This window comes from Mycteria americana, chromosome 2 (assembly GCF_035582795.1).
Source record: "Mycteria americana isolate JAX WOST 10 ecotype Jacksonville Zoo and Gardens chromosome 2, USCA_MyAme_1.0, whole genome shotgun sequence".
Taxonomy (NCBI): Eukaryota; Metazoa; Chordata; class Aves; order Ciconiiformes; family Ciconiidae; genus Mycteria; species Mycteria americana.
In genome coordinates, this window is record NC_134366.1 from 76,337,702 (window position 1) to 76,365,593 (window position 27,892).

Sequence of the window (27,892 nt, forward strand, 5' to 3'; positions counted from 1 at the left end):
TGGACTGCATGGTCATTGCCAGAGCTCTGGCAAGAGTATCACAAAAGACAGGTATTCTCCTGAGGGAAAAACACCATATAGGAGCAAGCCTAAGTATATAATTGGGTCTAGTGGCAACAAGTATACATGGCTTCCCTCAAAATGTCTCACTACTACATTATGTAGATTTAGGAAGGGGCACACCCTGCCTGAGCCAAAGGAGACCTCTACAGGCAGAGTATTACCACCGCTGTCTACGTCAATTTGGCAGGAGAAAATACATGCAGCAGTTTTTTGTTATATTGATACGGAAATAGCAGGAAGGATGTGAAAAGATTCAAAGCCTACCAGCTATCTTCATGTAGATTATAGCTGATGGTGTGATATGGGTTAGTCCCTTGGGGCGCTTTCTTGCATTCACTTCTGTCTTGTCCAGTACCTTCATCGAATTGCTCCTCTTTCTTGTTACATCGGCTCAGCTTACATATGAAGGGAAAGAAGTCCCACTCATGGAATGAGAAAGTGATGGTACTGAGCACAGTACAGGTACTGCAAGGAACACAGCACACTTGAAGCCCATTCTGCAGTAGCTCTGCTAGGATGGCAGCACAAACTGGGATTTTAAGTGTTTGTATTACTGAAGTGATCATGTATGATTTTTGGAGCTGATATGTTGACAAAGAAGGTGACAATTTTTAGGCAAACGTGATAGTCCAAGTGAACGCCTGGTGTCTCTCTAGAGTCATTTACACAGAGAAGGGGGAGGTGAAATTGCACCAGTTGTTGCTTTCCTCATGCTAAATTATCTTTAAGATGCAAAACTCACCTCAGAAATCAATCTTTCATGACTCACTGAAAGAAGAGAGGAAACCCTGTCTAAGATACAGGCACTGTTTCTGTCCTGTGCTATTTGTCTGGGAGCCGATAGTCTCAATTTTCATTCTCACTAATCCGTTGGGCTTGAGAAAGTGCAGCAGTGAGTTACAGTGGAGGGGCCATTTAGCAGGAGAGTTCCTTCAGAAACACCCTACTTGAGATAAAGTTTCTGTTTCTTCTAAGTCAGAGAACTACTCTGCTGGATAGAGAGGCAATCACGTATTCTAGTAAGCCAGCAATGTGGGGAATGGAAAGCAGCCTTGCATGTGTCCTCTCTCATTTGGCTATCATTTGATAGAGATCCCTGTTTCCCCTTCACCCTCCCTGAGTGATGGGCCACCAGTGTTCAGTGAAAAGGATGACTAAGGGGTTCTTCACCCAGCTACCGCCATACCATCTCTTCTGCCACGCAGAAATATGCCCAGCATATGTAGTTCAGAATAAAGCACCATATGTATTGTTTCTACAGCTGTATATGCCACATACTTTATATATCTTCTGCATAATAAATAGCTATCTGTTTGCTGATACTGTAGGAAGGGCTGGTTATACAGTTTATTATAAAGGTTGCTTGAGACATATAAATCATAGTTATAAAATTATTATAAGTTGCATATAATATTAAATATTCAACCAGTCCATACTGGCTTTCCATACTGTATTTCTTTGCCTCAGGCTAAATTTTGTTGTTGTAAAATGGTTTATCTGTTTGGAGAACAAGACTGGGGAAAATAACATTATTTTAGCCACGTTAAAATAATTCTGTTGACTGGAAAGCTGTTTTCCCCTCTCCTTCCGCTTAGCAACCAGTTGTCTCAGAATCATGCCCTCTACAGGCCCCATGGCCACCCTTTCCAGTAGACTTACTTCAGAATAATGCCAGTTCTCCTGGATTCACAGGGGGATTTGTACAGATGCATTTCCCCAGGGCTCTGAGGTAGAGGCTGAGCCTGCAACAAGCTCTGTGACTGAAGCCCAGCAGTTCTACAAGTCATTTTGAGTCCAGAGCCAGGCCCCTGTTGGGACAAGCTGAACTGCAAGGCCTGTCTTCCCAGACAATGCAGCAGCACAGTCTTATTTTCTAAACAGAGCGCTTGATTTTTCACATGGAATGAAGTGGTTTAATGCATATAGCTTTATTATGTAGCATCTTCTGGCATAACTGCTTAGTATGTCCCCTTTTTGTTTCCCTTTCTGTGAATCATTAAATTTACCTGCTTCTCTGAAGTAAGTGGAGGCATCTACAGATAAAGAAGTGCTGTGAATCATCATCATCGGTTCCTTTCATCTTAAATGGTAACTCATGAGCTTTTGGGAAAGTCTCTTAATCTTCTCAGCATTTTGTAATTTGGTGACATTCAAAGTGATATTTTTTGAAGCCGATGATTAATGATTACACACGAAGGCCCCCATCCCCATGGTACTTCTGAAAGCATAAAGCCTCCATCACTGCCACTACTGGGTTAATTATAAAAGTCAGACACTGAGCCACCCAACAAGAACAGACTGAAACCCATCTACCAGAGAGCATTCATAGCCAGCCTGTCTCAGTCAGACAGTAAGAGTCAGGCAAATTCCTGACACTACTCTTTGAAGATTATTAGACCCCTCTTTCTGCCTCGACTCTTCCTCCCCTGACACATGCACACACACTCACACCTTCCTCCAAGCTCTGACAGAGTTGTCAGAGGGAAAGAATTGCACAAGCAGAGCCCTTAACAGGAGAGACAGATTCAGCTGTCAGCCCAGCACTCCTTTCTGGAGCTGACAGCAAGAGTGTCTAGCTCAACAAAAGGCATAATGTGCTAGAGGTTACCAGCAAATGGAATAAAAGCCTTTAAAGTTCTACCAGGCGCTGTTTGCAGTGGGATGCCCTTTGAAAAGCCGCTCACTTTCGGATCCACCTGCTCAGTTTGTGTCTGAATCCTTTTCTGCGCACAGAGAGGTTCTAACACTCAGCCCCACTGCCATCTACCCATGAAAGCCAGCTCTAAAATGGCTGATGGTGGGGGTGTCTGGCTGTGCTCAGCCGCAGGTCATACACAGGTATGCATTTCTGCCAACAGGGAGGTGAAACAAAATGAAGTAACCATACAGTCTGGGGAGTAGCTTCAAAAGCAGGAAAGCTGTCGGCAGTCTGCAACGGACCTGATCATCAAAAGAATGGGGAGCCCTCTTGGTATAATGACTGTGTAGAGTAGAAGGGTCTTTCATCTGATGCTCAGACCTTTACAAAACCTAAAGAACCATGGCGCATGATGAGCTCTGCTATGTGCCATTCCTTTTTTACAGCCCTATCACACATACATAATTTTCCTCGCCTCAACCGAAACCCCCTCATCAGCCACTTCTTTGCTCTGCACTGAAACTGAAACACGTAGGTCTAAAATGCTAAAGATCTCAAAGTGCTGTTGTTTCTTTACCAAACCCATAGCAAACAGTGAGGAGTATGATGAGAGATTAATTTTCAGTTACCAAAGATTATATTACCCAGTTTGCTTAGAGATTATCAGATCAAAGTCCGACATAGCTGATGGTATATTTCCTCACGCCTCCCACTGTGACCTTTAAATGTATTGTAAACTGCTGAGAAAGTTATTTTAAATGTCTCTGGTGGTTTAAGGTAGGGGTTTGTGGTACCTCTGCATCACACAGCCTTTCATTAAAATGGCAGGGAATGATTCAGATCATCAGAGGAGGGTTTGTTTTCCAGTTTCTGGGATTTAGGGAATTGGAGTCAGGAGTTTGCATTGCTCCTGCTACCAGTGGTATTATCAGTAGACTAGAGGGTAGAGTAAATGAGCCTAAAGAAGGAAAGCAATGGAAAGGCTAATAGGGATTCCCTAGAAGCTCAGCCAAGATGATGTATAGCGCTGGTGCACAGTCAGCTCTTGACACGCTGTTCCTGAGCAGGGCCCATTCTGCTGCAGGTCACCAAGCGCCAGCGCTCGCCGGCTGCCCGAGTGAGCTCACTGCCACTCACTGTCGTCTTTTCTTTACGCAGGACGGAGGATGCAGCTGCCCAGGAGATGTCGCCAAAGCGTTTGGTAAGGACAGCGGGTAGTGCCACCCGTGACACCCCGCGTATCTCCAGCACCGTCAGCAGTGATGCAGGAGTCAGTCTGACCCTGAATGTGTAATCAGCAATAGGTTACCTTCGTCCCTGTGGGTGACTCCGGTGAAATTAATACACCAGGCATGAATGTGCTCTTTGGACCAGACAGTCCAAATTCTGCAGCGCAAAACAGACAGTGGTCGAAGTCCTATTTAGAAACTATCTGCCAGGTGTGCATGGGATACAGCTGCTGGGACGGTAATACAAAGAAAACTGATAAGGGTTTCTTCTGAATAGGGTTCAAAGATGCCTGTAACATTGCCAGATCTGGCTGACCTGGGCCTTGAATGGACGAAGAGATGGTGGAATGTGTGTTGGACAGCAGAACAAAACAAAAATGCCGGCCAGATCCCTGGAGATGTTCTTGGGATCAGCTGTCTGCTTGAAGAGATGAGATTTTATTTATACTGTATCCCCTAGAGCTGAGCAGATGTCTAAAACATCTAAGTTAATAATTAACAGATTTTGCTCTCATGCCAATAGCTTCAGTGACTTGCACCAGCTCTTGCTGATAGAGAATTTGTGAATATTTTCTGTTGGACATGAAAGTTACATCAGTGTGTGGGGGGGTCAAGGTCAGGATTGTCACTTAGCCATAACCTTGTTGCAGCAGTATATATGAATCAGGCGCTAAACGCATCCTGGGCTGACAGGACGTTTAAAGGCACTCCCCCAGCCCCCAAAATGCCAGACCCTTTGGAGATGTCACAGTGGGGTAACACCCGGAATACAGCGGGACAGCACAGTCTCTCATTGGGATTTCAGGGTGGTACGATACAAGAGAGAGCACATTATGATATAGCATGTCTGCTTGGCAGGAAGCTCTGCAAGTTTGGAAAGCAGGGGCAGGCCTAAACTCAGATTACAGACCTGCCAAAAAAAACTCTGGGCGTCCTGGAAAGGTTGAAACCAAAATCTGTCTTCTAAGTTTGCAGATAGGTCCTGTTTTTAGACAGGTCAGATGACAAAGAAGACTTAATTAGAGAATTTTAAGCACATCCCTGGAGTGATTGCTACCAGCAAGGAATCTGCTCAGTCACAGGATTTCACATTACCCTTGTGTTACCCAGTGGGTGATGTGACGTAGGGAATAGATACAGCCAGTTGGGTGATTCTGACATAGCTGAACAGCGGCACCCACCCTCTTTGACAACAAAATTGTATTAAAAAAATACCCAGCCTCTCCTCAGCCCAGGCCACTCTGACATCATGCGGCCTACAGTGAGGCCTTTGTTCTGCCTGACTTTGGCTCTGCAGCTTGCCTGGTTCTTGCCGGCGTTACTGTCGTTGGGAGCTTGTGAACTGAGATAGCGACCTCACTGCATTCCCAGCTGCCTGCACAGAAACCTGACCTGTGGAAAAGGTCTTTCTTCAACAAGAACATTTCCAGAAGTTAGAACAACAGGAAGCAACTTCAAAGTGCTTAAAATGTTTTCCTTTGTGATGTTTATAGCAAGTCTGAAGGGTCCTTGTAGTCTCCTTGGGCTAACTGAACAGAAACTTGCTTGAAACCTGTGAAAGGGCAGATTCTGGCCTTGCTGATTGTCAGGAGGTGCTGGGATTCACAGTGGTACGTGTTTGAAGGCTACCGTGGGTTGTTCCTGGGACAGAGGAGCATCAGAAAGCTGAGATTAGACAGGCAGCGGGCCAGACAGATCAGTCTGACCTGTGAGTCACTGGTACAGGGCTGGAACTGATAGAGATTACCCTGAGGCAATAAACTTACCATATCTGGTTATGTATAATTGAGGTAGACACACTGTGGACATCTGACTAGCTGGAGCCAGGTGTGCATTTGTCAAAGGTGGGTGGCAAAATAAGCTTCTAGATAATGTTATTGTTATCGGTGTTTATTGAATGCTATTGAGGTGATTGGCTGTGTGAGCCACATAGAAGATAGCCTCCATGCCCAGCATTTACAAGCCAAAGCCTTGATACTGATACTGAATCGTCTAGCACAGACGTCTGTGCTTGCTGAGAACCTCTTGGGTGGGAGGAGTTACATAAATATATGGGATAGCAGAGACCGGGTGATAAAACACACAGATGTACAATTTCACCTGGGGATGGAGGCCTGGACAAAGCATGGACAAGATACCCAAAGAGGACTTTTGGTTAAAGTGATTATACTATCTCTTTTTGGTGGATCATTGTAAAGTCTTCATGAAAGGGATGTCGAGGTGTTCATTATAAAGCAGTGACAAAGCAGCCATTTGAATCATAAAAAGTGTGAGGGAGTCCCAGATGTGAAGACTAGCATTGACAAATGGCTAAAGATGTGACTGGAGGAGGCAAGTTCATGGGAACAGGAGGAGTAGCGTGGATTGAGTGCAAGTGAAGAATTGTGAAGAACCATGAAGAAGATGCTGAGAAGCTTTACAAGGGGAAGTGACACCACTGACTGCTGTCAGGAGTCAGAGGCAGACTGGGCATTTTGACAGAGGGGAACAAGGTAGAAGCCTATTTAAAAAGGCAAGGAACAGAGAAGCACTGAAGACGGGAGATAAAAATGCCGGGAGCAACAGATACTTTGGGAGAGACTGCTGGAATTCTGGAACTGCTGGATGGGAACTTGGTGTGGATTGGTAAACTGAAAATGTCTCTGCCATCTGGGTATTGAAGATGATAATGGAAAAGATGTAGGCTGATCAGGAAGAAAAGAGGTGTTTTGATGCAGGAATGAGAGAAAGCATGAAAGAACTTTGTGTTGGGCTCTCAGATGGTTCACATAACTGCACCCTTGGAAAGGCTGATAACATGAACACATTTCTCAGAATGCCCCAGGGAGGCACTGCTGTCTCCTTTTTTAAAGATGAGAAGTCAAAGCACAGAAATACTAAGTTCAATTGCTTGAGGTCACATATATTTTTGTGACACAGCCAGGAACAGAATGTGCCTTTTGAATCCTACGCCAGCATCTTTAACACAATACTGCTGTTCCTTACAGCAGTGGTGAGAAGAGATACAGGAGCAGGGAAGGAAAAGGAAGGAAAGATCATGTGGAAAAGTCAACTGGGGACATATACGGGTTCCAAAATATACCTGACACATCATACTGGCTTTTTTTTCCTGTTTTCAATAGCTATGTGTGTGTACCTACTGTTGCAAAGGCTCGCTGGGCTCAGCTGGAGCACAGGTGAATGCTGATTCCAGGGCCAGCTGTGGTCCAGGCAAACTTATGCTGCATCTGCCTGGAGGGCTGCCCAGGCTACAAATCCAGGCTGACTTCAGCTGAATTTGTGCAGAGCCAGTCTGGTTATCAGTAACTTGTATTATCAGGCATACAAAAGACATCTGAGGGACTCCATCCAGGTCCAGCAGAACTGTGTGAGTGCTGCAAGACTGGGCTGACGTCAGCACACGTATTCTGTAATGGCTTGAAAGAGAGGGCACTGTGAAATGTGAATCAGCAAAATCAGCCCAGATACAGTGTAGGCCTCAAGGGGGAAGTCAGTGCATTGAAGTGGCATGGTGTTTCTACAGGACGAGTCTAGCAGACTCTGGGTGAACTACTGGGATGCCTGTATGTAACGTACCCCATCACATCCTGTATTATCTAGGAGGTTGTTGCCAGGTGTTCCCGGTCCCCCACAACCTAAAATAATGGCATACTGTCTATCTGTACTTGAAAACGAAAGACTGCAGCTGGGTGTTGCAAACATCACCAATGCTTCTGGTCATACAAAGAACCACGCATAAGTGAAGAAAGACCATGCTAAAAACTACAGCCTCCTGGTTGGATGTTAACTGGTAGAAAAGTAGTGGCACAGACTTAAAACTTTCAGACATCTTTGCAACACTGAAACAGGGTGGAAAGTTCTGGAGAGCATTGGAAAAGTGTTTTTAATATGGACTTGTCATTCCTGGAGCTGCAGGGCAGTAAGCATGTGTCATTCCAATGTTTAGACGTGCTGCATCTGCTGTAACATAGCTCCTCTCTGCTGGAAGAGCCTGGTGAATTATGTTGTAGTTTGCAAAAGTTACTGAAGTTGGATGAGTTTCAATCCTGTAATTCAAACGTATTTGCTTTCCTCCCAAAATACGCAGTCAAAAGAAAAATAATAAATAGGTACTTAAGTACACAAGAACCAAAATTCTGTGATTCTGAAGTGTAGATTTCATGTGACTGTTTTGTATTAACAATTTGGAGGCTGTGAGACCCATAACCAGAGGCAGGACTAGAACTGAGGATCAGGGGATAGCATTGACAAAGCAAAGAGTCCAGAGTGTCCTTTGGCATGCCTTTGACTCATTTAAACGCCTTCTTTGAAACCTTGACCCCAAATCCATCCCTCCTTCTTCATGTTGTTTTCTTCTACCCATGAAGAAGATATCAACTAGATTTCCCAGGGTACTTATTTTTTGCAAAGGTGGAGCAAGATTGTGCCAGGTAACAACAGGAGCTTCCCACCAGTAATTGAGAATGTCTTAAAGGATGAGCGTTCCCTTCGTTTTTGGCAGGTTAATAGTAGCATCAGACTTGAGTCAAACTGAGGCTTTAAAACAGCCATCTGAAACAAGAGAGCTGAGGAAAAATCTGCCAGGTAGCTGGCATGACAGGACACCTGAATGGGTGCCTAGCTATAAATATTGCTTGTGATGTGCTCAGCAGTTTTGCACAAGCCTCATTTTTAATATGCCTTTACCACGGACATACTGTTCCTTTCAAACAACCAGGCAAAGGGAGGTGAGGTCAGCAGAGCAGCTGGGTGCCCTGCTCCCAGGCATTGCTGCTAGGTGTGCTCTTTGGCAAAGGGGTGGAGGGAGGGAACTGGCTTTTATAAATCAGTGCACACTCCACAGTTGTCATGTATTCTAAGATCAAAATATTCCCAAATTCAGGTTTGTCTACAGAGCTTTTAAACAGATGGCAGAAGCTGAGCAGATTTGATAATGATTTCACTTACTTTTCAGATTTCAAGGTCCAGTGCTATTGTTTGGGTAGCGACAGAGATCAGAGCAAATCCTAATGCCAGACTTACCTAGCCTGGGTCTCCCCAGAGTTCGGACATGTTCATAATGGGGTGGGGTTAGTTCAGGCTCATCTGCTTTCTATGAAGTGAGGTTTACAGGCCTGTTCTTTTGCCAGTTCTGGGAAGAAGCTGGGCAGAGGGGAGGCCTGTTCTGACACATACACATTGAAGAAGCAGAGAGTCTGAACAGGAAAATGCTTTGTTTCAGGGATGGGTCACCACAGGCTCATAAAAGAGTAAAAGCCAAACTTTCCCAAGCAAGACTAGATATGCCAGAATATCACAGGAGGAGCTGCTGGTGGAATAGTTCCAGCCCAGCTGGAAATATTGGAAGTCACAGTAGAAAATCAAGAGTGATTCCAAAAACCTTCTTCCTGATCTTACTCGAGTGGAATTGATTTCATGATTTGCAAAGCCAGGGGAGATGGACAGACTGAACAGGCATGATTGAGTGTTCAGTGTTGTTACTCAGTATCTGGAACATATTTAGGAGTTGTAGCTATGGGTGAGACCTCCTTTGTGGTGCATGCTGAGAACCGCAGAACCCAGGGGTGGTGGTCCTTGGCCCAGAGTTTTTAAACAACAGGAACCAAATGCAGACCCATCCACATCTCTTTGACAAGGGATCACCCAGATCTACGCTGAACACATATGGCTGATGGACTTGAAAAATCCATCATTTCATTAAAATATCTGCTTGTTTTATGTCAGTGTTAGGAGGAGTACATTACATTCTTGAGTATGCCTTCCTTCAGGGTACATTCCCACTCACAGCTTGTAGCCTTGAAAGGTCTTGAAGTAGGAGCTGTCCTCTTCTCTGTACAGCATGGAGCTCAACAGGTCCCAGCCCTGTGATTAGGGCTTCTGAGTACTGCAGTCACAGTAGTAGTTAATAAGGAACTGTGCTCAGATACTATTATGAAGTAAAGGGTTAAAACTGAATTTGAAAACAAAAGATTGTGGGTGGAGTAGAATAATATCTATCTTTGTGATCACAACAGAAAAGGATTATTTCCATTTAAAATACCAGAGAAGTACAATTCAGCATGTATCAGTTCTTCAGTAAAGCATTTCTTCCAAGTTTGCTGCGTCTATTACAGGAGGGGACTCTCTGTACGTACCAAACTATTTAGGGCTGGCTATTGTTTTTGGAGGCCACTGTGTTCTTGCTTTGTCTTTCACCCTCTTCTCCCTTCCCTGCTTTCTTACGTGTCATTTCGCTGATCACAGGAGCCGGTGCTGATTTCGTCATGCTTGGAGGAATGTTTGCAGGCCATGACCAGTGTGCTGGAGAGATTATGGAAAAGAATGGCAAGAAGGTGAAACTCTTCTATGGAATGAGCTCTGATACAGCCATGAAGAAGCATGCAGGAGGGGTTGCTGAATACAGGTATGAATTCCACACAGGAGCAGTTGCAGTGAGCCAGCCATCCAGTAACTTCTGTAACTTCTTGTGCAAAAGGCATCTGTTGGAAACAGGCCCATGCCTCTATTCCCGTTTAGGAAGCTGTTACCAACACTTACGGCACCAGATCTGAGGGAAGGATGACATCAAGGGGGAAACAGGAAGAAGGAGCTGGGGGTAGCTAGCTGAGAGCAACTGTGTTCACTCAGTTGCAGCCAGTGCAGTGTGCTGTCACTGCAGCACTAGCTGCATGGTCTGGGAAGTCATTAGGCGCTGTTCTGACTTATGGGTCTCTCGGGATGTATATGAATTAAATGCTGGAACATGGCATACCAGGCTGCAGTTTGTGGCCCTCTGCTTGTCCAGGTTGGGTGTCCTGTTGGTGTATGGGTTCCTGGCTGGCCCACATGCTCCCTTCTGTTTGCAAAAAGTGGGTGCCTGGTGAATCGGTGAAGCTCAGCTGGGGTTTCCCCAATATAGAGTTGAGTCACGCCTGTAACACTAATGAGGGCCCAGGATCTCCAAAGCACTCTCAGCCACAGGCAGTAGCCCCAAGACTCCCTCCTGCATTTGTTGGGCAGCTTTCTTAGGCAGCAGAATCCTGCTGTACAGATTTCCCACTCCTTTTTGGCTAACAGAGCACCAGAGTAGCCCCAAATCATGCAGCATGTGGGAGCTTGGTTTTTGAGCTAAAATCCTCAGGGAAGAGGAAAGGAAGACAGGCTTTGCAAAGGAATCTCTTGTCCATTTCTCTTTTACTGCAGAAAGTGCTGAGAATTTTGACTTTTTGAAAAAGCAGATGACTCCAGAAAACCTCTGTGTCTTTTCTCTTATGAGTGGCAGGTATAGTCACTGGCCTTAGACAATATGGTTCTTGCATACTTTGTTAGAGAATGTTTCCTGTCTTACAGTATACACTGGTTTATTGAGGGGTCCCTTTTGAGTCTTCTCCTCTGCTGGGGTAGATTCAGGCTCTGGTCCCGCCTGGTAAACTGCTGTTTGTAGGAGTATCAGAGCCAGTGACCTTACCTACTGTTCCAGACATTCAGGATTTATGGGTTTTGTGAGCCTCGTCTGCTACAACTACTCCAGCATGTGGGTTTTTCCCAACGTGTCCAACTGCTGCCACGGGTAAGAGGTGCAGTACTGTAAAGGTGACAGTGCAGAATGTAAAGCAGAATGGGATCCACAAAGCAAAACAGAATTCACACTTTGACACAGACATGCCGATAGCACCATGACAATCCCAGACATCACGCTAGATAGAAAGCATCTTTGATCCCACCTCCTGTCCTCCACCCCGACATGGCTCTTGTGGTTTTTGTCCGCCACTTCTGAAGAGTTAAAATGCACCATAAAAATATGCAGTAGTTCACCTAGCACTTCACAAAGTGGTAAGACACAGCCTACTTCAGAGCATTTACACCTGTCTCCTTTGGCCTAAATCATAGAATCATAGAATAGTTTGGGTTGGAAGGGACCTTAAAAGGTCATGTAGTCCAACCCCCCTGCAATGGGCAGGGACATCTTCAACTAGACCAGGTTGCTCAGAGCCACATCCAACCTGACCTTGAATGTTTCCAGGGACGGGGCATCTACCACCTCTCTGGGCAACCTGTTCCAGTGTTTCACCACCCTCATTGTAAAAAATTTCTTCCTTATATCTAGGCTAAATCTCCCCTCTTTTAGTTTAAAACCATAACCCCTTGCCCTATCGCAACAGGCCCTGCTAAAAAGTTTGTCCCCATCTTTCTTATAAGCTCCCTTTAAGTACTGAAGGGCTGCAGTAAGGTCTCCCTAGAGCTTTCTCTTCTCCAGGCTGAACAACCCCAACTCTCTCAGCCTTTCCTCATAGAAGAGGTGTTCCATCCCTCTGATCATTTTCGTGGCCCTCCTCTGGACCCACTCCAACAGGTCCATGTCCTTCTTGTGCTGAGGACTCCAGAGCTGGACGCAGTACTCCAGGTGAGGTCTCACCAGAGCAGAGTAGAGGGGCAGAATCACCTCCCTCAACCTGCTGGCCATGCTTCTTTTGACGCAGCCCAGGATACAGTTGGCTTTCTGGGCTTCAAGTGCACATTGCCAGCTCATGTCCAGCTTTTCATGCAGCAGCATCCCCAAGTCCTTCTCCGCAGGCTTGCTCTCAATCCCTTCATCCCCCAGCCTGTACTGATACCAGGGGTTGCCCAGCCCAGGTACAGGACCTTGCACTTGGCCTTGTTGAACCTCATGAGGTTCACACGGGCCCACTTCTAGAGCTTGTCCAGGTCCCTCTGGATGGCATCCCGTCCCTCAGGCGTGTCAACTGCAACACTCAGCTTGTTGTCATCTGCAAACTTGCTGAGGGTGCACTTGATCCCACTGTCTATGTCATTGATGAAGATACTGAATTATTATGAGCTCCTAGACTGCAATAGTAATGGAGACTAAGGAAGGCTAGTTGTAGACATTGTGCAGGAGAGACCTGGAGACAAATGAAGTAATTAGCTTTCCTGGTCTGGCAGAAAACCCAGGCTCATTAAAAGAGAAGGCTATGTGAAAATGGGTAAACGGAGAGCTTGTGGATGCTGTGCTTATCTGATAGCCTGTGCCTACTAGACACGGTCTGGTTCAGTACCACTTTCTGAGGAAGACTTCTGAAGAGAAGAAAGTCAGTTAGACATAGGGATGAGAGATCATAGTAAAGAGCTTTTCAAGGGCAAAAAAGCTTGTGATGAGTTTTGGCAAGTTCTAAGTTCCAAGGGCAAGTTTTTGCAGGGAAGAAAAAAAGGTATTTCTTAACAAGCAAAAAAATACAGTAAATACTGTAGTTTGAGGAGAACATGTATATCCTGGCAGATTTTTAAAGCCAGGATTTTTCTGCATCTAATAGGATGAGAAGGGGACAGGGATACCTTCACCTTCTGCCTGAGGAGGACGTACATGACTTTCTTGAGTGGAGCATACCCTTCCTACTTTACCTCAGCCTATGTACCAGATCAGAAGCTAGTGAGCAATGTGCAAAGGATTTTTTTTTTAATCTCATATGGGGCTGCATCTGTACCAGTTAAAAGCACCACTATGTGCAGGATATCTGGCTACACTGAGGACAGCCAGTGGATTGCTTAGGGGAGCAACCCATGTGACTGGCGTTCCACCTGGTTGACCTGCAAAGCTTTTTGATGCTGCAGGTTCAGTCTGCTTTAGCTTTCAAGCACAGCTGTTTATTTGCAGAAGAAAGAGCTGCATGAGAGTCCGTCTGCATCTGAGACAAGCTGAAATGATGCACCAGAAAGATGTTCTGCATACCTCTGAGCTTTGATTCACTCTGGGTTCATATGGCAGTTCCCAGAAGCAGTGTACAGTTTGGGGGCTTTTTTGTCCCCCAGTGAATCTGCTTGTCATCAAAGCCTCTGAACAAATGGTCTGAGTGGACAGCACTAGTAATTATCTCATAATTTAAAAGTGGCGGCTGCCAGTTACACAGAGGTGTTGGCAACCTTTTATCTGACCTGTGATAACTTACTGTCCTTTGCTACCCTGTGCTTGTGTCAGCTGGAGTGTGGGAAAGGCCTGATGCTGGTCAGACATGTACTTAATGGCAGCTCCCTGAGAGATCACAGAGCAGCCCAAGCATGCTGCATGGATCTCAGTGCAGCATAGTCATTTAGGGCCTGGCCACCACAGAGCTGGTTTGGAAAAGTTTGAGAAAGCTTGCTGTACCAGTGGGCCAAAGGACTAAGGCAGCTGTTAAATTCTGCTCCACCTAGTTAGGGGGTGTGTGATCTGGCAACAGAATTTATCGCCAGCAGGAGAATTGACACTGGTCCCCCTTAAAAATGAGATAAAGTACAAGTGTTACGTCTTGTAGGAATAAAGGATGTACAGAAAGGTGCTGTATTTGGCTCGGTCTAGACAGACCCTTTCAATTCCTTATGGGCAATACTACGCAAATTCTGCTTGATCCATAGCTGTATTTTGATTTGCATCCTGATTTTAGAGTCCCCTGGGGATCAAGTTCTGAAGCCGTCTCAGCAACAAGGGAGTGGAAGCACAATCTGAAATTTTTAGTCCCTGTTGAGATACTGCCTTTTTGTGCCACTAGTAGGTAACATAGAAGGAGTCCCCCAGTCTACTGCTAGCTACAACAGCTCCAAACACTAAATCTGAAAGTCTTGGCTGTTATCTGTGAAGGAGCCGATTCTCATCTTGTTCACATTGCAGCCACGATGTAGAGCTGGCTACCTGTACCAGCCTTGGTCTTGGTCTTGCTTGGCCTGTCCCAGCATGATGAGTGTCACTGTGGTTTAAAAATAGCAACTGTTAGGTTAGTTATCCAGCACTGTAAATGTGCTGGGCATTGAAGGGACGATTGGAAACAGGGCAAGGCTTTGCTTTGAATTACTCTTATAGGAAAAGTTACAGGAAGTTTAGTCACTTACTAGTTTAGCTTATGGCAAACTTCAATCAAAGGGTTCTAAGTCAGCATTTTAAATGCTGGATACCCCAAAGAGGTCAAGTCAGTAGGGCTTCTTTACATGCATTTAAAAAGCCCAGCTGTAAGTCTGTTATCAGTGACCCCAATAAGCTGTTTTGTCTTTAAAAGAGCCTGAGCACTCACAATGTTTTATTCAAGCAGTGGGGAGCTCAGTGTGCTCAGCCCTCTGCAGAATCAAACTACTTGTCACTTAACTTCATTTTCTCAAAATTACACATTTTGGCTGGAGAACCTGAGCCTCCAGCAAACGGTTAAATTAAAATTGGCAGGTAAGGTGAGATGGCTGTAGCAGGGAATAAAGTCACGAGGGCAATTGTTTTTGTAATGAATATGTCAAGTTGATCCCATTTAATTTTCTATGAAATCTGTGTACCCAGTTTCATTACTTTTATGTCATTTATCTGTTGGTTTATTTTTACATTTCTACCTCCTTCCACAAGGAACATGGATCAGAGCTGGGAATTTCTGAAAGGCAATTATTAAGTTTCTTTTATGGGAGAAAAGAAATAAGGCAAGCAGGAACAGAGACCGCATGCAGTATTGTTCTGTTAGAGCCAATTTGCTTTTGTTGACCCTTTTAAGATTTCACAGGTTTTGTGTGAACGCTGCAGTTCTACTGTGGTCACTCAGCAATTCACAGCTGCTACTAAGCTGGGTTTTGGCACTTTATACTAACTGTAGGGTGGAATTTGGGCCACAGAGACAGAATAGCACCAGCAGCTGGCTGCTACTTACTGTCTTTTTCTGTATCCCAAAATGATAGCCTGGAAGACCTGCCCCCAATTCCTGCTATTTCTTCAATGCTCCACTCGTAAGGTTGCCTCATGCCAGGGCAGCCTGACCCCTTTATCCCAACCCACATTTTGCTGGGCTGACAGAGCACCATCACATGTGCTTCACCCCATCCACCCTGCCAAGATTCCCACCCACCGTGCACATCCCTGCATGCCAGCAACAGGCTCGAGCTGGCCGGGAGTTATGGGGCACACCGCAGATTGGACCCTGTGCAAAAAGTCTAAACCAAATAGTTTTCCCTTTCTATTTACCATTCAGTGGCTAGTGAGAGACAGAGTCTCTGCTGAGAGCATCTGAGCACACCTTTCCCAGCTGTTGGAAGTCCCAATTGCTCTGTCTTCACCTTTCTTTTCTGAGAAAGGGTTAGGTTCGGGTCATAACTCTGGGAGAGATGTCAGAGCTGCAAATCCCTCAGCAGTTCCTGCTGACTTGCTTATGCAGCCCTCTGCCAAGCATGCCAGCTTTTGTGACACCCCTTGTAATCCATGCATGGCCTGTGCGCAGACATTTGTTGCTGGCAAAACAGTCTCAACTCGGGGATTTTTTTTACTTAGTTTCATTTATTGCCAACTAAAACAAACTTCTAATCACTGTTGGGTAATTAAACAAACACATAAGTAAACACCTTTCCTCCCCTTCTCCAGACTCCACTTAAGCCAGACACCTCTCTTTGCCCCTCTATCTCTCAGCTCCCCTTACTTTCACCACAGGTCACACTCAGTCTGTCGCAATTCCTTCTGTGAGGAATGGCTTCTGTCCGCCACTCCTCTTCTTACTGTGCCTCTTCCACTGTGGGTCGCCCACAGGCCACAGTCCCTGTGCAGGTGTCCCTGCTTTGGCATGGATCACCCGGGGACTACAGTCCCTTTGGGAGTGCACACCTTTGGCATGGAGGACCTCCTTTCGAGAGTGCATCTCCAGCTGCATGTCTCCTCAGGCGTCTGCAAGTGTGTCTCCTCTCCCAGTGGCTGCTGCTGTTTCTTAACTACACTTGAGCAGAGCTGCCACGTGCTCCCCTGACTGGTTGAAGTTTCAGTGGCTCACACCATTTTCAGAGCCAAGTGGAACCGTCTCTGTGGCTGGCATGAAGCAGATCATGGCCTTCTCCCACACAGGTCACGCCAGCAGCCCTTGCTACCCAAACTCTACCATATATGCCCAACACAGCACCCATATGTGTAACAATTGGGTGCTCATATGTAAATTAACTGGGTGCTCATGCATTAAGAAGTGGGGCACTCATGCATGTACTAACAGGGTGCTGGGGCATAAATTACTTGGGTGTGCATGCATAAACTAATTGCATGCTTATGCAAAAATTAATTGGGCACTCATGCATAAATTAATTGGGCACTCATGCATGAATTTATGCAGTGCTCATGCATGAACTAATTTGGCACTCGTACAAGAACGCAGCAAGCCCAGAAATTTACAGCCTGTATGGCACTCCTCACCTCTGCAAAGCACATGTCGAAGAACTCTTTGAATGTTAATCCATTATGAACTCTTTCAACATCATTGCAATCTTAACGTACATCAGTTATAAACGCCACTCTTCCTCCCTTTGGACCAGACAGTAGGCATTAATACTGTAACAGTACACTTACTAAAATGTCACTCCTCCATCCTGAGCACCATGTTAAAGGGCTTAACATCACAGTTTGGTTATATACCCATCACAGACCCCACCCCTGGACCAGAGTACAGCAGTTAATAGTGCACCAACGTGTACATAGGCTTGCTAAAATTCCACCCACTCTGCTCTGGGATCCAGGTGACAGGACTTATCAGCACGGTCTGGGCAACGTGCTATCTGTTATGAACTCTACCCCTTTCCCCTGGGGACTAGAGTATTGGGGTTAACGTTAACACAGCCTGACTATATGCTCATCACAAACTTCACCCCCTCATCCTTGTGGACAAGACTACGGAGGTTAGTATTACAACAGTCTTATTACAAACTTCACACTTTGTTTCTGCAAAACACATAACCAAGAAAGCCCCAACAGTTTGAATATATACCCATTACAAAGTCCACCGCTCGCCCCTATGGACCCCTGCCAGGGTTAACATCATCATAATCTGAATACTTGCTACAAATTTTAGGACTTGTCCCTTCAAAACAACCAAGAACATAACAGCAGTTCAAGTTACTGATTGTGCTTTAGCATAAAAGCATATGATTAAGATTGTACAAGCAAAAATTAACACCACTGTTGAAGGTACCAATAGGGTCATGAGTTCAGTAGCTGTAGAGCTTCATTTACATCCAAAATGTGTGTGTGCGGGGGTGAACAGTGTTCACATGCAGCAGCACAGGCATTTCCCCATTTGGGGAGTAAGATGACACACCAAACAGCTTCACTCTCTTGGGGCTTGCTCCACAGCCATAACAACATTAACTGAGCTCTGACCTTCTTGCTGCGCTTGCAGTTGCTTAATGCACAGCTCTGGATTTCTGTCCCACTTCCATCCTATACTCCTTTTCCTTCTGGAACATCCGTTATTCCCAGCATGTAGGGTGGGAGCATGGAGAACTTTCAGCCCTTTTTGACACTTTTTTCCAAGGATGAACATAAAACTGGACTCTCGGCATCTTCTGTGGAGCTCATCTCACACCTCTCCTACAGCATGCTTCCCCCAGTACTGTATCTATATCCTCCATGATCAACAGGACATCCCACCAGCTTATCAGCTGATACTAGAGGAGCAGTAGCAACTGTCTAGCTGTCAGAGCTTTGGGGCCGTGATGTTAGGTGTTCACCACTTTCGTAGGTTTTGGTGTCCAAAGCCAAAAGGGGCATCCCACAAGCTCCAGCTTCCTAACACCACCATAGCAGGGGCATAACACCACCACTGCGCAGGCATCTCCCAGGGGCAGTGGCTATAAGTGTCCCACATTTCTGTAATTTTGCTCTGAAAAAAGGACCATCTTTTTTCACACTCTCGGGAGCAATGTTCCCATCTCTTCAGGTCTGTTGAACCACTGTAACTGGGGCTGCCTTTGTTTGCAATCAGCTCTGCTATCAAAACCCTGCAACTTATGCCCCACATGATGCTCAAGCATGAATTAACAGGGCACTCACGTTTGAACTGATGGGGCATTAATGCATAAATTAATTGGACTCTCATGCGTGAACTGAATGGGCAGTCATGCATGAATGCAGTAAACCCTGCATTTCTTGCCCAATACAGCATGCAAGGCTCTTCAGATGGCAGGATCTGGTAGGTAAAATTCACACTGGTTTCCCCAAATCCCAGACATGCAACTGTCTCTCACAATCTCTTGGGAAGCTCCCCGGAGGCCGAGCTGAACCTCCTGACTTTGCCTGGAGGAGATGGGCATGGCCAAAAACCAAGCTGCAGAATGGTAGCATGACTACTTTTGTGTTGTTTGTGGGCCAGGCCTTCTCTTCCTGCTGGCACTGGAGCTGGCAATAAAAGCCTGTGCACTCCCAGCAGCGCAGGCCCCACAACACACCACTGAGCCCCGCGCAGTCTGCTAGATGGCAGTGGTACATACATTTTCCATTGGCCGCTTATTGCAGTGTTTATTTAAGAGTTTCAAGAAAGAGTCAATTACTCATCAGATGTAGGGAGATTAATCATGGTTCCGTATTCACATGGCATATTAACACTTCTGCTTTATTGTCTCCCTAGGGCTTTGACCTCACTTTTAAACTAACAGAATGAAATATAGCTAGGCTCACACTGCAGTACCTCCACATAGCTGCTGTTGCTGTTGTTAATGATTTGCAAATGGAGCCTCCAAACAGGCATGCCCTTTCTTTCTTGCACTATCGCCTAGACAACTTGTTTAAGGGAGAAGTAAATAAAGCCACATTTACAACAATGACAGATCCCTGCCGCGATTTCTGCCTCCATGTTGTAGGGGAGAAGGAGAGCAATCCCCTCTCCCTTCCGCATTTCTCGTAGACCCCCCTTCCCAAGGCCAACCTCTCCAAAGGAGCTAGCGTGCCGTGCAGAACAAGCTTGCTCTAAAGCCTAGTGAGATCAGCTGGTGATTGCGGAACTCCGCTGCAGGAGGAATTGCTGAGCATGAGGCTGAAGGGGAAGGAGTGAAAGTTATTTACCTGGATTCTTCCATCGTGTAACTCTTCAGATGTGCTTTTGGGAACAGTGCAGTCTGTGCTGGCATGCATCCATACTTGACGGTATTCACAGCACTGCTATTTTTTTCTGGCCTTTTTGCCTGGCTCTGAACTGTGCTAGCTCACCTTTCAGCTTCAGGGGACAGCTCTGCAGCGCGTTTCCGTAACAGGTTTCCCACTCCATCTCTGTGGGCTCTGGAGAATCAGGCTGTTAGGACACAGCTGAGCATTTCCATCTGCATCTGGTCAGTGGCATGGGACAGAGCCCAGGGGCTGTGAAGCCTCTGTAGAGCTGTGCTGAGTGGTGCCTGCTGAGAACCAGCTCCAACGTTTCTGTAAGTTGCCTGAGCCTGTCCATTCCTCATACTTTAAAGCTTTCAACTTTCAAGGTCAAATTTACCTTTCAGTAAACCTGGAAGCTTCACTTGCTTGTAGGCAGATGGTGGAGGGGAGGAAGGGCCCGATCTGTGAATACGCTCATGGAATACTGGGGCATCTACAAGATTTGTCTGCTTCTAGTTCCTAGTATTGGTGGTGACTGGAGTTGAGGCATTTCAGTGCTTGAAAGCAGCAAGCAGCAACAGGCAAACAAGCAATAAAGCTGGGGGAACATTTGTAAACTGCAGCATGCAGAGTATTAAGCTCCACATTACTCCAGTAAACACACTATTATGCTTTGCATCTAGACATAAATGCAGTAACCGATCTTTTCTCCAGGGCTTCAGAGGGCAGAACTGTGGAGGTACCGTACAGAGGGGATGTGGAACTCACCATCCTGGACATCCTCGGGGGGCTGCGCTCCACCTGCACCTACGTGGGAGCTGCCAAACTCAAGGAACTGAGCAGGAGAACAACGTTTATTCGGGTCACCCAGCAGCACAGCCAGGTCTTCTCTTAGCCCAGGACGGGGGGGGCTGGAGAGAGAGGGGTGCGGGAGAGGAGCAGGAAGGGCTGCTCTTTTGTTCTGCTTTCTCCTCCATGTTGTGTTAGTGGCAACCTCTCCTCTCTTTCAGAATGGCAGTGTCATAGCCATTGGAGGGGCTATGGCTGGGATTTGGAAGGGGAAGGTCATGCTAGTAACACAGCGCCATTTGTTCCAAATGCAATAGCCTCATCTTTTATTGTGCCTGTTTTTAATCAATCAACATTTCTTCACCTGTTTTTTTGCCCCTCTGATAAATAGCTGCTGAAATCTCCGTTAAGAAGGAACTGGCTTGTACAGACTTGGCTGTTACACCCGCATACATACACACATTCCCTTTTTTAAGACTGACCTGTCAGCTACCACTGCTTCTGGCAGTACACCCTCCAGAAATTGCAGGCGGGGAGAGAAAAAGGTGCAAGGAATTGCGTGGAGAAAACAAAAATCAAATTCTCTTAATCTTTGCTCTGGCAACAGAATGGATGTTTGTGGCACGGCTGCCAGCCTGCAGAATGTCAGAGGTGGATGGTGGATGAGGCCTGGCTACTGGTGACTTAGTGTGACAATAAAAATGCCAGTTCTCTCTCACGCTCAGTTCACAGGGCTGGTACTGCCGTTCTTGCTTAAATCTCCCTATTCAACGGATTTGCCTCTCCAGACAAGCTGGCATTGAATGTAGCAAACCCGTGCTGTCCCCCCTGCCCCCCATCTGTGGAGATCATTCAGGAGAAAATGTCTCCGAGCTTGCCTGCTTTTTTGTGCATGCAGTTATTGAATTACCTGGGCTCCTGCTTTTACCTGCTCTCTGTGAACAGATTTTTAAGACATTGACACTCAGCAACAGTAACCCCGCCAAGGGGAGGTTTCTCTGCAGCCCTCCCTGTTCCCTTGCCTGTTCATATGCATTTAGCAAACACATAAAAATGCTGTGATATGCATTGTCTGTGGCCAGGTGAATGAGGCCAGAGGCATCAAATTCACTTTTGGTTATTTGGTACCACTCCTCTGCAGTCCTTGACATCATGAAAAGCAAAAGAGAGCTTTCGGCAGAATAGCCTGATTGCAAGACACTGGTAGGCTGAGATGGAGTTAAAGCATTTGCTCTAAAGGCAGTAATGAATGTTTAAGACTCTGGGTAACACTTTAATAAAGTGTAATGGCCCGCTAATTAATTGATAAATCACAATGAAATTTCTTTGGAGATACACATTGCATCCACATGAATACCACAGTAGCTCGTTATGATAAATGATGTCAAAGTGAGCACCCCTGAATTAATAATGCTTGGCCACTTACTTTAAAGTGCTGCTGAGATCGTAATATTCAGTACTTCAGAGTCTTACTTTCCCCTCCTGTAGATATCTGTAGAAAGAGGGAGGCTTCCTTTGGAAAGCAAAAGACTGATCTACAGATAGCAAAGAGAAACTATGAGAATTAAACTCTCACGCTGGACTGCTCAAAAAGCCATGCACGAGGATTGGTACAATTGACCATGCTGAGGAGCAAACCTAGGCCACAGGCTGATCCCTGGTGATTTTGAAGTGTTTTGTGCACATTAGAAAAAGCACAGAATATCTTCCAAATAGCCTGGCATTCTAAATGTCTTCCATTTAACATGTAGGACGTAATTTGTAATTGTGGTATGACCCCCTCCTCTGCTTTGGAGGTGAATTAGGACCTTAATGTGAGCACAGGTTATGCTTGTGCTGGCTTTAAGGACCATTTGTCCTGTGCACAGATCATAAAGGGACCTGAATGCAGAAGAGAAGCAGGCCCTGTGAGAAAGGATCTGATCTCTGTTCCCTCCAGCCTGAAAGCATCACGTTACGAAGATGCCAGGCTTCTTTATCACAAATCCTACCGCAGGCCAAATACTGCTCTTACCTGCACTAAGCCCAGAGTATTAGTGATACAGGCAGTATTACTACTCTGCATCAGTACGACTGTAGGAGGTCACTGGTCCTTTATTTACATGATGCGAAGGGTAGGGGTACAAAGGCAAATTAACACCTCCGTGAGGAGCAGGGTTAGACCGCCAGTGTCGCAGGCCTGACCTGACCACAGGTGTGTCTCCACAGTCGTGCCTTCATATGTGGGAAGTGCAGCAGTCTGCTGCTCTCACGCCTACTCTCGCTAGCGCTTTTCTACTTTTTTTTAGCTACATTTCTAAATGGAATTTAAGAAATGCATATACATATATTAAAAATATATATTTGTAAACATTTTTTTAAAAAGATCATACGCACACTGAACAGCGCAGCTCCATGAGATGTCTTTGGAACAGTTTCTTTTCCAAAGGGCAGGCGCTGGGGACAAGGCGGGGGCTGCCTCTCCACAGGTGTGGCAAGCGTGGAGCCTCCTCCCGGGCAGGCTGCACACTTAGCCAGCCAGCCTGGTCTGGGGCCGCTCTTACACCCCCCTTTCTTCCCCTTTCACACATACCTCTGACTGACCAGTGACTAATAGGAAAGGATGGGGATAGGCTGATCTTAAGTTGTCCCCCGAATTCTCCAGGCTGTGAATGACATTGATGCTAAGAATAGTTACTGATAAAGCTTTGAGTTAGGGTATTTGGTTTTCTAAATAGCAGCTCTTGCCATCATTTCGATAAGCAGCATGTTTTCATTTTCTCCTCTGTCCAAAGTGAGCGGGAGAGAGAAATCAGCTGCAGGAAGGCTGAACTGGTGGCATGTCTGCATCTCACCCAACATTATATGCGGGTTTTGTTCAGGGATAACCCTCAACTATGTCAGCACTCACCATTTACACTATACATGTCCAGCTCTCAGACAGGCTGGAAAATGGAAAAAAGACGAGATCAAACCCTCCTGTAACACCCAGTCCTGTGCTCTAGTAGTTGCCCTTATCTTCACTCAGCCTCGGGTCCTGTGGCTCAAGCCCGCTGCCACTCTCGCAAGGAACTGGGGCAGAGAGGGAGCTGAGGGCACGCTATGCCTGGCAGGATGGTCCAAGCAGAGACCACAACTACTGATAAATGCCACGTGCCATTTGTGGATCTACCTCACCTGCACATTTAACCGGGTTCTCTGTTACTTGGTGTCCTTCTGTGGGAAGTGTCATTCATAAGCGCTTAGTGTTGGGTGATTGTGAATAACCTGGTCTTCTTTAACCCTACCACCCCAACCCCATCCTGTCTAGAGGAACACTGTGAATGTGATAACCTGCGCTGTAGGCCAAGGTCATGCCTGCTTCCCCCAGCCAGGCAACTGTTAAGTTGAGCACCTAAGAGCAACGTTGAGGTTCAGCCCACTGGCTCTGCAGTGATTTAGTTTAACATACCAAAGACCTGCAAGCAGGGATGCTGAAAAGGGCACCGGTACATCATTAAAGCAATCCCTGCTGAGCGTGTCCACCTTTGGCTTCTTGAAACATAAGGACACGTAAAACACCCCCGCTGCTCCCAGTCTCATTCTGGAGTCGCCTTGCTGCAGCATGTTTCTCAGGGTGGGCTGGCTGGCCCTCCTACCCACGCAGCCTGGCTTACCTGAACTCTCCTTGGGCAGGAAGGGCTTGGGAGCAGCAGCCTTGCTCACACCTGAGTGACTACGTGGTGGCTGAGGGGAGTGCGCATGTAGACCTCCTCGTAGGCATGAGGCCAGCGTGTTAGAGGAGTGGGTCTTGAGCCAGCATCCTGCCAGATGCAAAACACGCCACGCAGGTCTCCTTTCTCTGAAAGAAACAAGTGCACGCACCCGGCGAGCGTCGTCGTCTCCCCACACACACATACACTTATTGGCACAGTCGGCTCCCACCCATCGGCCACAGGGCAGGGGCTTTGGCTGTGCTTTTCTGTGCAGCTTTCTTCTCACCTTAGGGCATGGGGGGGTGGTTGAACGTAGGATGCGGCCACCCTGTACATATGAAGAGTTGTCAGCAGAGGCAGGAGGAGTCTCTGCTTAACATTTGGAGGAGCTTTTCCCATACAAAGTGTGCCTGTGTCTTCCTTTCAGCTAGTCAATAGCAGGGGGAGAAAGGATGGGGGTGAGCAAGAAACACAGCAGCAATTAGCCAAGCCCCACTGTGTTGGGATGGGGGGCTGGTGTTTTCCAGTCATGGACACGCTGAGTTTGAAGCCTTTTCTGAACTAAGCACTCCCCAGTTTGTACCTGTTGAGCTCCACTGTCTTGAACAGACTTGCTGCTACAGCTCTCTGCCAGTGTACGTACAGTATCTGTCCATCACCGCCTCCCACTCCTCCACCCGGGGGATGTTGCTTTTTAGTTGCTAGTATGAGTTTTATACCAAAAGTTCTTTGTTGGAACCAGGAGGGCTTTTGCAACCAGTGCCAGGTTTGGCCTTGCTTGTGTAGAAGAGAGGAAAAAAAAAAAAGCCAAGGCCCAAGAACAGCAGTTTGCCTTCTACAGCAGCCAGAGCCGGCAGGCAGGAGAGGGCCGGGCCCTTCCCTGCGGGCTGGGAGCTGCCCGGGGGCGGAGGGGCTGAAGCGTGTCTCAGTTAGGTGCTGCACAGCTCTGCGGCCCTGAATGCAGCATGGACCACCCCTGCAGCCTTTGCTTCGCTGGTGGTCGTTCAGATGTTTAAGCCAGCCCTCCCCAGTATTTACTTGACACAGTGTTCACTGGTTGAAGTTTTCATACGTAAATAAATAATTTAGAGTCCAAAACTCCTTGGTGTTGCTTGCAATAACTGTGAAGCGCTTCTGCGTAATCAGCCAAAAAGAGCTGATGAGCGTTCGGTGTTCTCCTGCCCCAGTCGGCCCTGCTGAGATGGCAGTGACGAGCACTGCCTCCCCTCATCTGCGGCAACCGCGTGTGCGCGACGCCTCCGGCGCACGTGGCGCAGTCATTTGAAGTGTTCAAAAGTTGTAAATGGAAGGTTTTGTCACGCAATAAAGAGCTTCAGTCTGATGGTCTGGAGAGGGTTCTATGGCCACGGATGGGTACGTGCGCATTTCTGCGTTGTGGCGAATAAAAGCAAACGCTCTCAAATGCGTAGCTGAGGGGGGCGGGGGAATTAAATTGGGCAAATTACCTCCCTAGGAAAGCTCTCACATTCAGTCGTAACTCAGAAAGACAAAACGCGCATTTGCAATTGGCACTGTTATTTTATTAGTACGAGTATACTGAAACAATAAACTTGTACTGGTATACAGACAATTTCTTTAAAACAATTTTGTTCAAATTTTGAATCAAACATTGTTTTATTATAATAATGAAATAATTTCTACCTAGAAAACCTGCAAGCACCATCAAAGAAAGGGACCATAAAATTCAATAAACAGACGCGAGTGTATCCTACAAATAGACACACCACCATTAGAAAATAGAATATGAATTCTTCCATTTTTTTTAATATTTGTTTTAAAAAAGCTAGTGCAAGTACAATATTTTACACTGGAATTACAGAGAGTATGCACGCATATGGAAAAAAGTTCTCCTGTCACAATAAAAGCTCTTAACTATGTCTGTATGCACTTAAAATCTTCTCCTCTTTTCAATAAGGTGCAAAACGTTATTCCCTCCCTATTTCTCCTTTGTACTGGCCATGTCAGCTCCATTTCTCCCCAACACAAAGCTGCGATATCCCTTTTACTGGGCCTACACTAGGAACTACACTGGAAGTGTGATTTGCAACAACCCTCATTAGTAATACCAGACGATTAAAAAAAAAAAACAAACCCAAAACAAAAAAAACAAACCTTAAAAACTACTGCTGTAGAATGGCTAAACCTTACCCCGGCACGGCCCCGCGCCAAGCGCCGCCGCCGGCTGCCGGGAGCGGTGACATAGCTAGTACAAAATGATTTTCAGTAGCTCACCCAAACTGAAAAAGGTTGGGAAATCCCCCTCCCCCCCTTTTGTAACACTGCGAAAAGAACAGTGTTCAACAAGTTAATATATTATTCCAACAAAAAAAAAAAAAAAAAAGAGCAAATACATACATTAGTGAGTTTCAACATTAGCTGACTGTCGTGAAGAGTCCTATCTATGCCTTAACAGATCAGTAACCTCGCTAAGAGGCCAGCCCGATGGCCAGGCAGAAGACACAGACTGAGCCACCCGCAGCCGCCCCGGGCCCGTTTTTGCCCTCAGCTACACAGATCCAACCCCGACTGCCTTGGACAGGAGTTCTGCAGAGCGTGTTCAAAGGGAGAGTACGTGGGTCCTGGATTTTTAAAGCAAACGCCAGGGCGGGATCCCCTCGCCGGCCGCTGTGAAGGGGCAGAGCGGCGCTGCCCGGGGAGCCGGCGGTCCCACACCGGCTCCACGCCGGCCGAGGATCTGGGCCCTGAAGTTTCTGCTTGTCAGCAATCCCGTAGTACAGCCACGACAGCTTCAACGAGTGCCTAACGCTCGCTGCAAACAACACTTCCAATGCATACCTACTGCGTGGTCGAGGGAAAGGGCACAGGAGCTTTGACCGCTCAAAATAGAAACGAACAAAAAAGAAATAACCTTGGATGAAGCCTCCATAAAATCCTCAGTGGAAGACTTGAGTCCTTTCAGCTAACGACAAGAAAAAAACTACAGAAACCTTAGAGACTGTTATTGTATAAATACTACCTGTTGGCTGAATGCACTTCATTGTAACACAACTGGGGCCGATTTTCTGAGCGCCCGGGGGTCACTCGGACAGGGCGAGTATTTCTGCCCCCTGTGCCAGCAGGAGCCGAAGCTTGGGTTACCTCCGGGGAGGGGGCCGGGAGTAGCCTGAAACTTCACCCGCTCGGCCCTGCCGCCGGCTCCCAGCTGCCCAGCTCAATCTTTGGACAGGAAAAGGACCCTCTCCTCAGAAACTGCTTCAGGATCCTCTCCTTTTGGCTTCTGAGAAACACCGGTCTCGCCATCGGTCAAGACCATCACTGGAAACGTGCTCTGTGTGACTAACTGCTCCCAGGCGGCGCTGAAAGCGGAGTCAGGGGGAGGGGGGCAGGGGCTGGAAGTGACAGGGGCTGGAAGGCCGGGTCGCCTTGGGTATCACTCTGCTGCTAGCGCTGGGCTAGGATCCCTTGCTATAAGCACTTCTCGCTCAGGGTTGTACTCTTTGGGTTTCGTCTGGAACAGGAAGTCCTGAAAAAACGTGGAACAGCATCCCAGAGGGAGGAAAAAGCGGGACCGAAAGGCTTCAGGCGGGAACTACGCAGGTCGCGCTCAGCCGGCAGCGGCTCGCCACCCGAGGGCTGCTGCGGTGCTGCCGGCCCCAGCCCCGGCAGGGGCCCCACACCGGGGCTGGCCCGGCTCTGCCTGCGAAGGGCATGG

At 46.8% G+C, this 27,892-nt stretch overlaps 1 protein-coding gene across 1 annotated transcript in view; it reads left to right on the top strand.

Annotated features, from left to right (window-relative positions):
• Positions 1 to 24,369, top strand: part of GMPR (guanosine monophosphate reductase) — a 50,324-nt gene extending 25,955 nt beyond the window's left edge. The window contains exons 7-9 of the mRNA XM_075493808.1: positions 3,860 to 3,902; positions 10,174 to 10,333; positions 20,450 to 24,369. Of these exons, the coding sequence (XP_075349923.1) occupies positions 3,860 to 3,902; positions 10,174 to 10,333; positions 20,450 to 20,630 (384 nt within the window). The 3' untranslated portion in view covers positions 20,631 to 24,369. The remainder of the gene's footprint in view (positions 1 to 3,859; positions 3,903 to 10,173; positions 10,334 to 20,449) is intronic.
• The last annotated feature ends 3,523 nt before the right edge of the window (positions 24,370 to 27,892 follow it).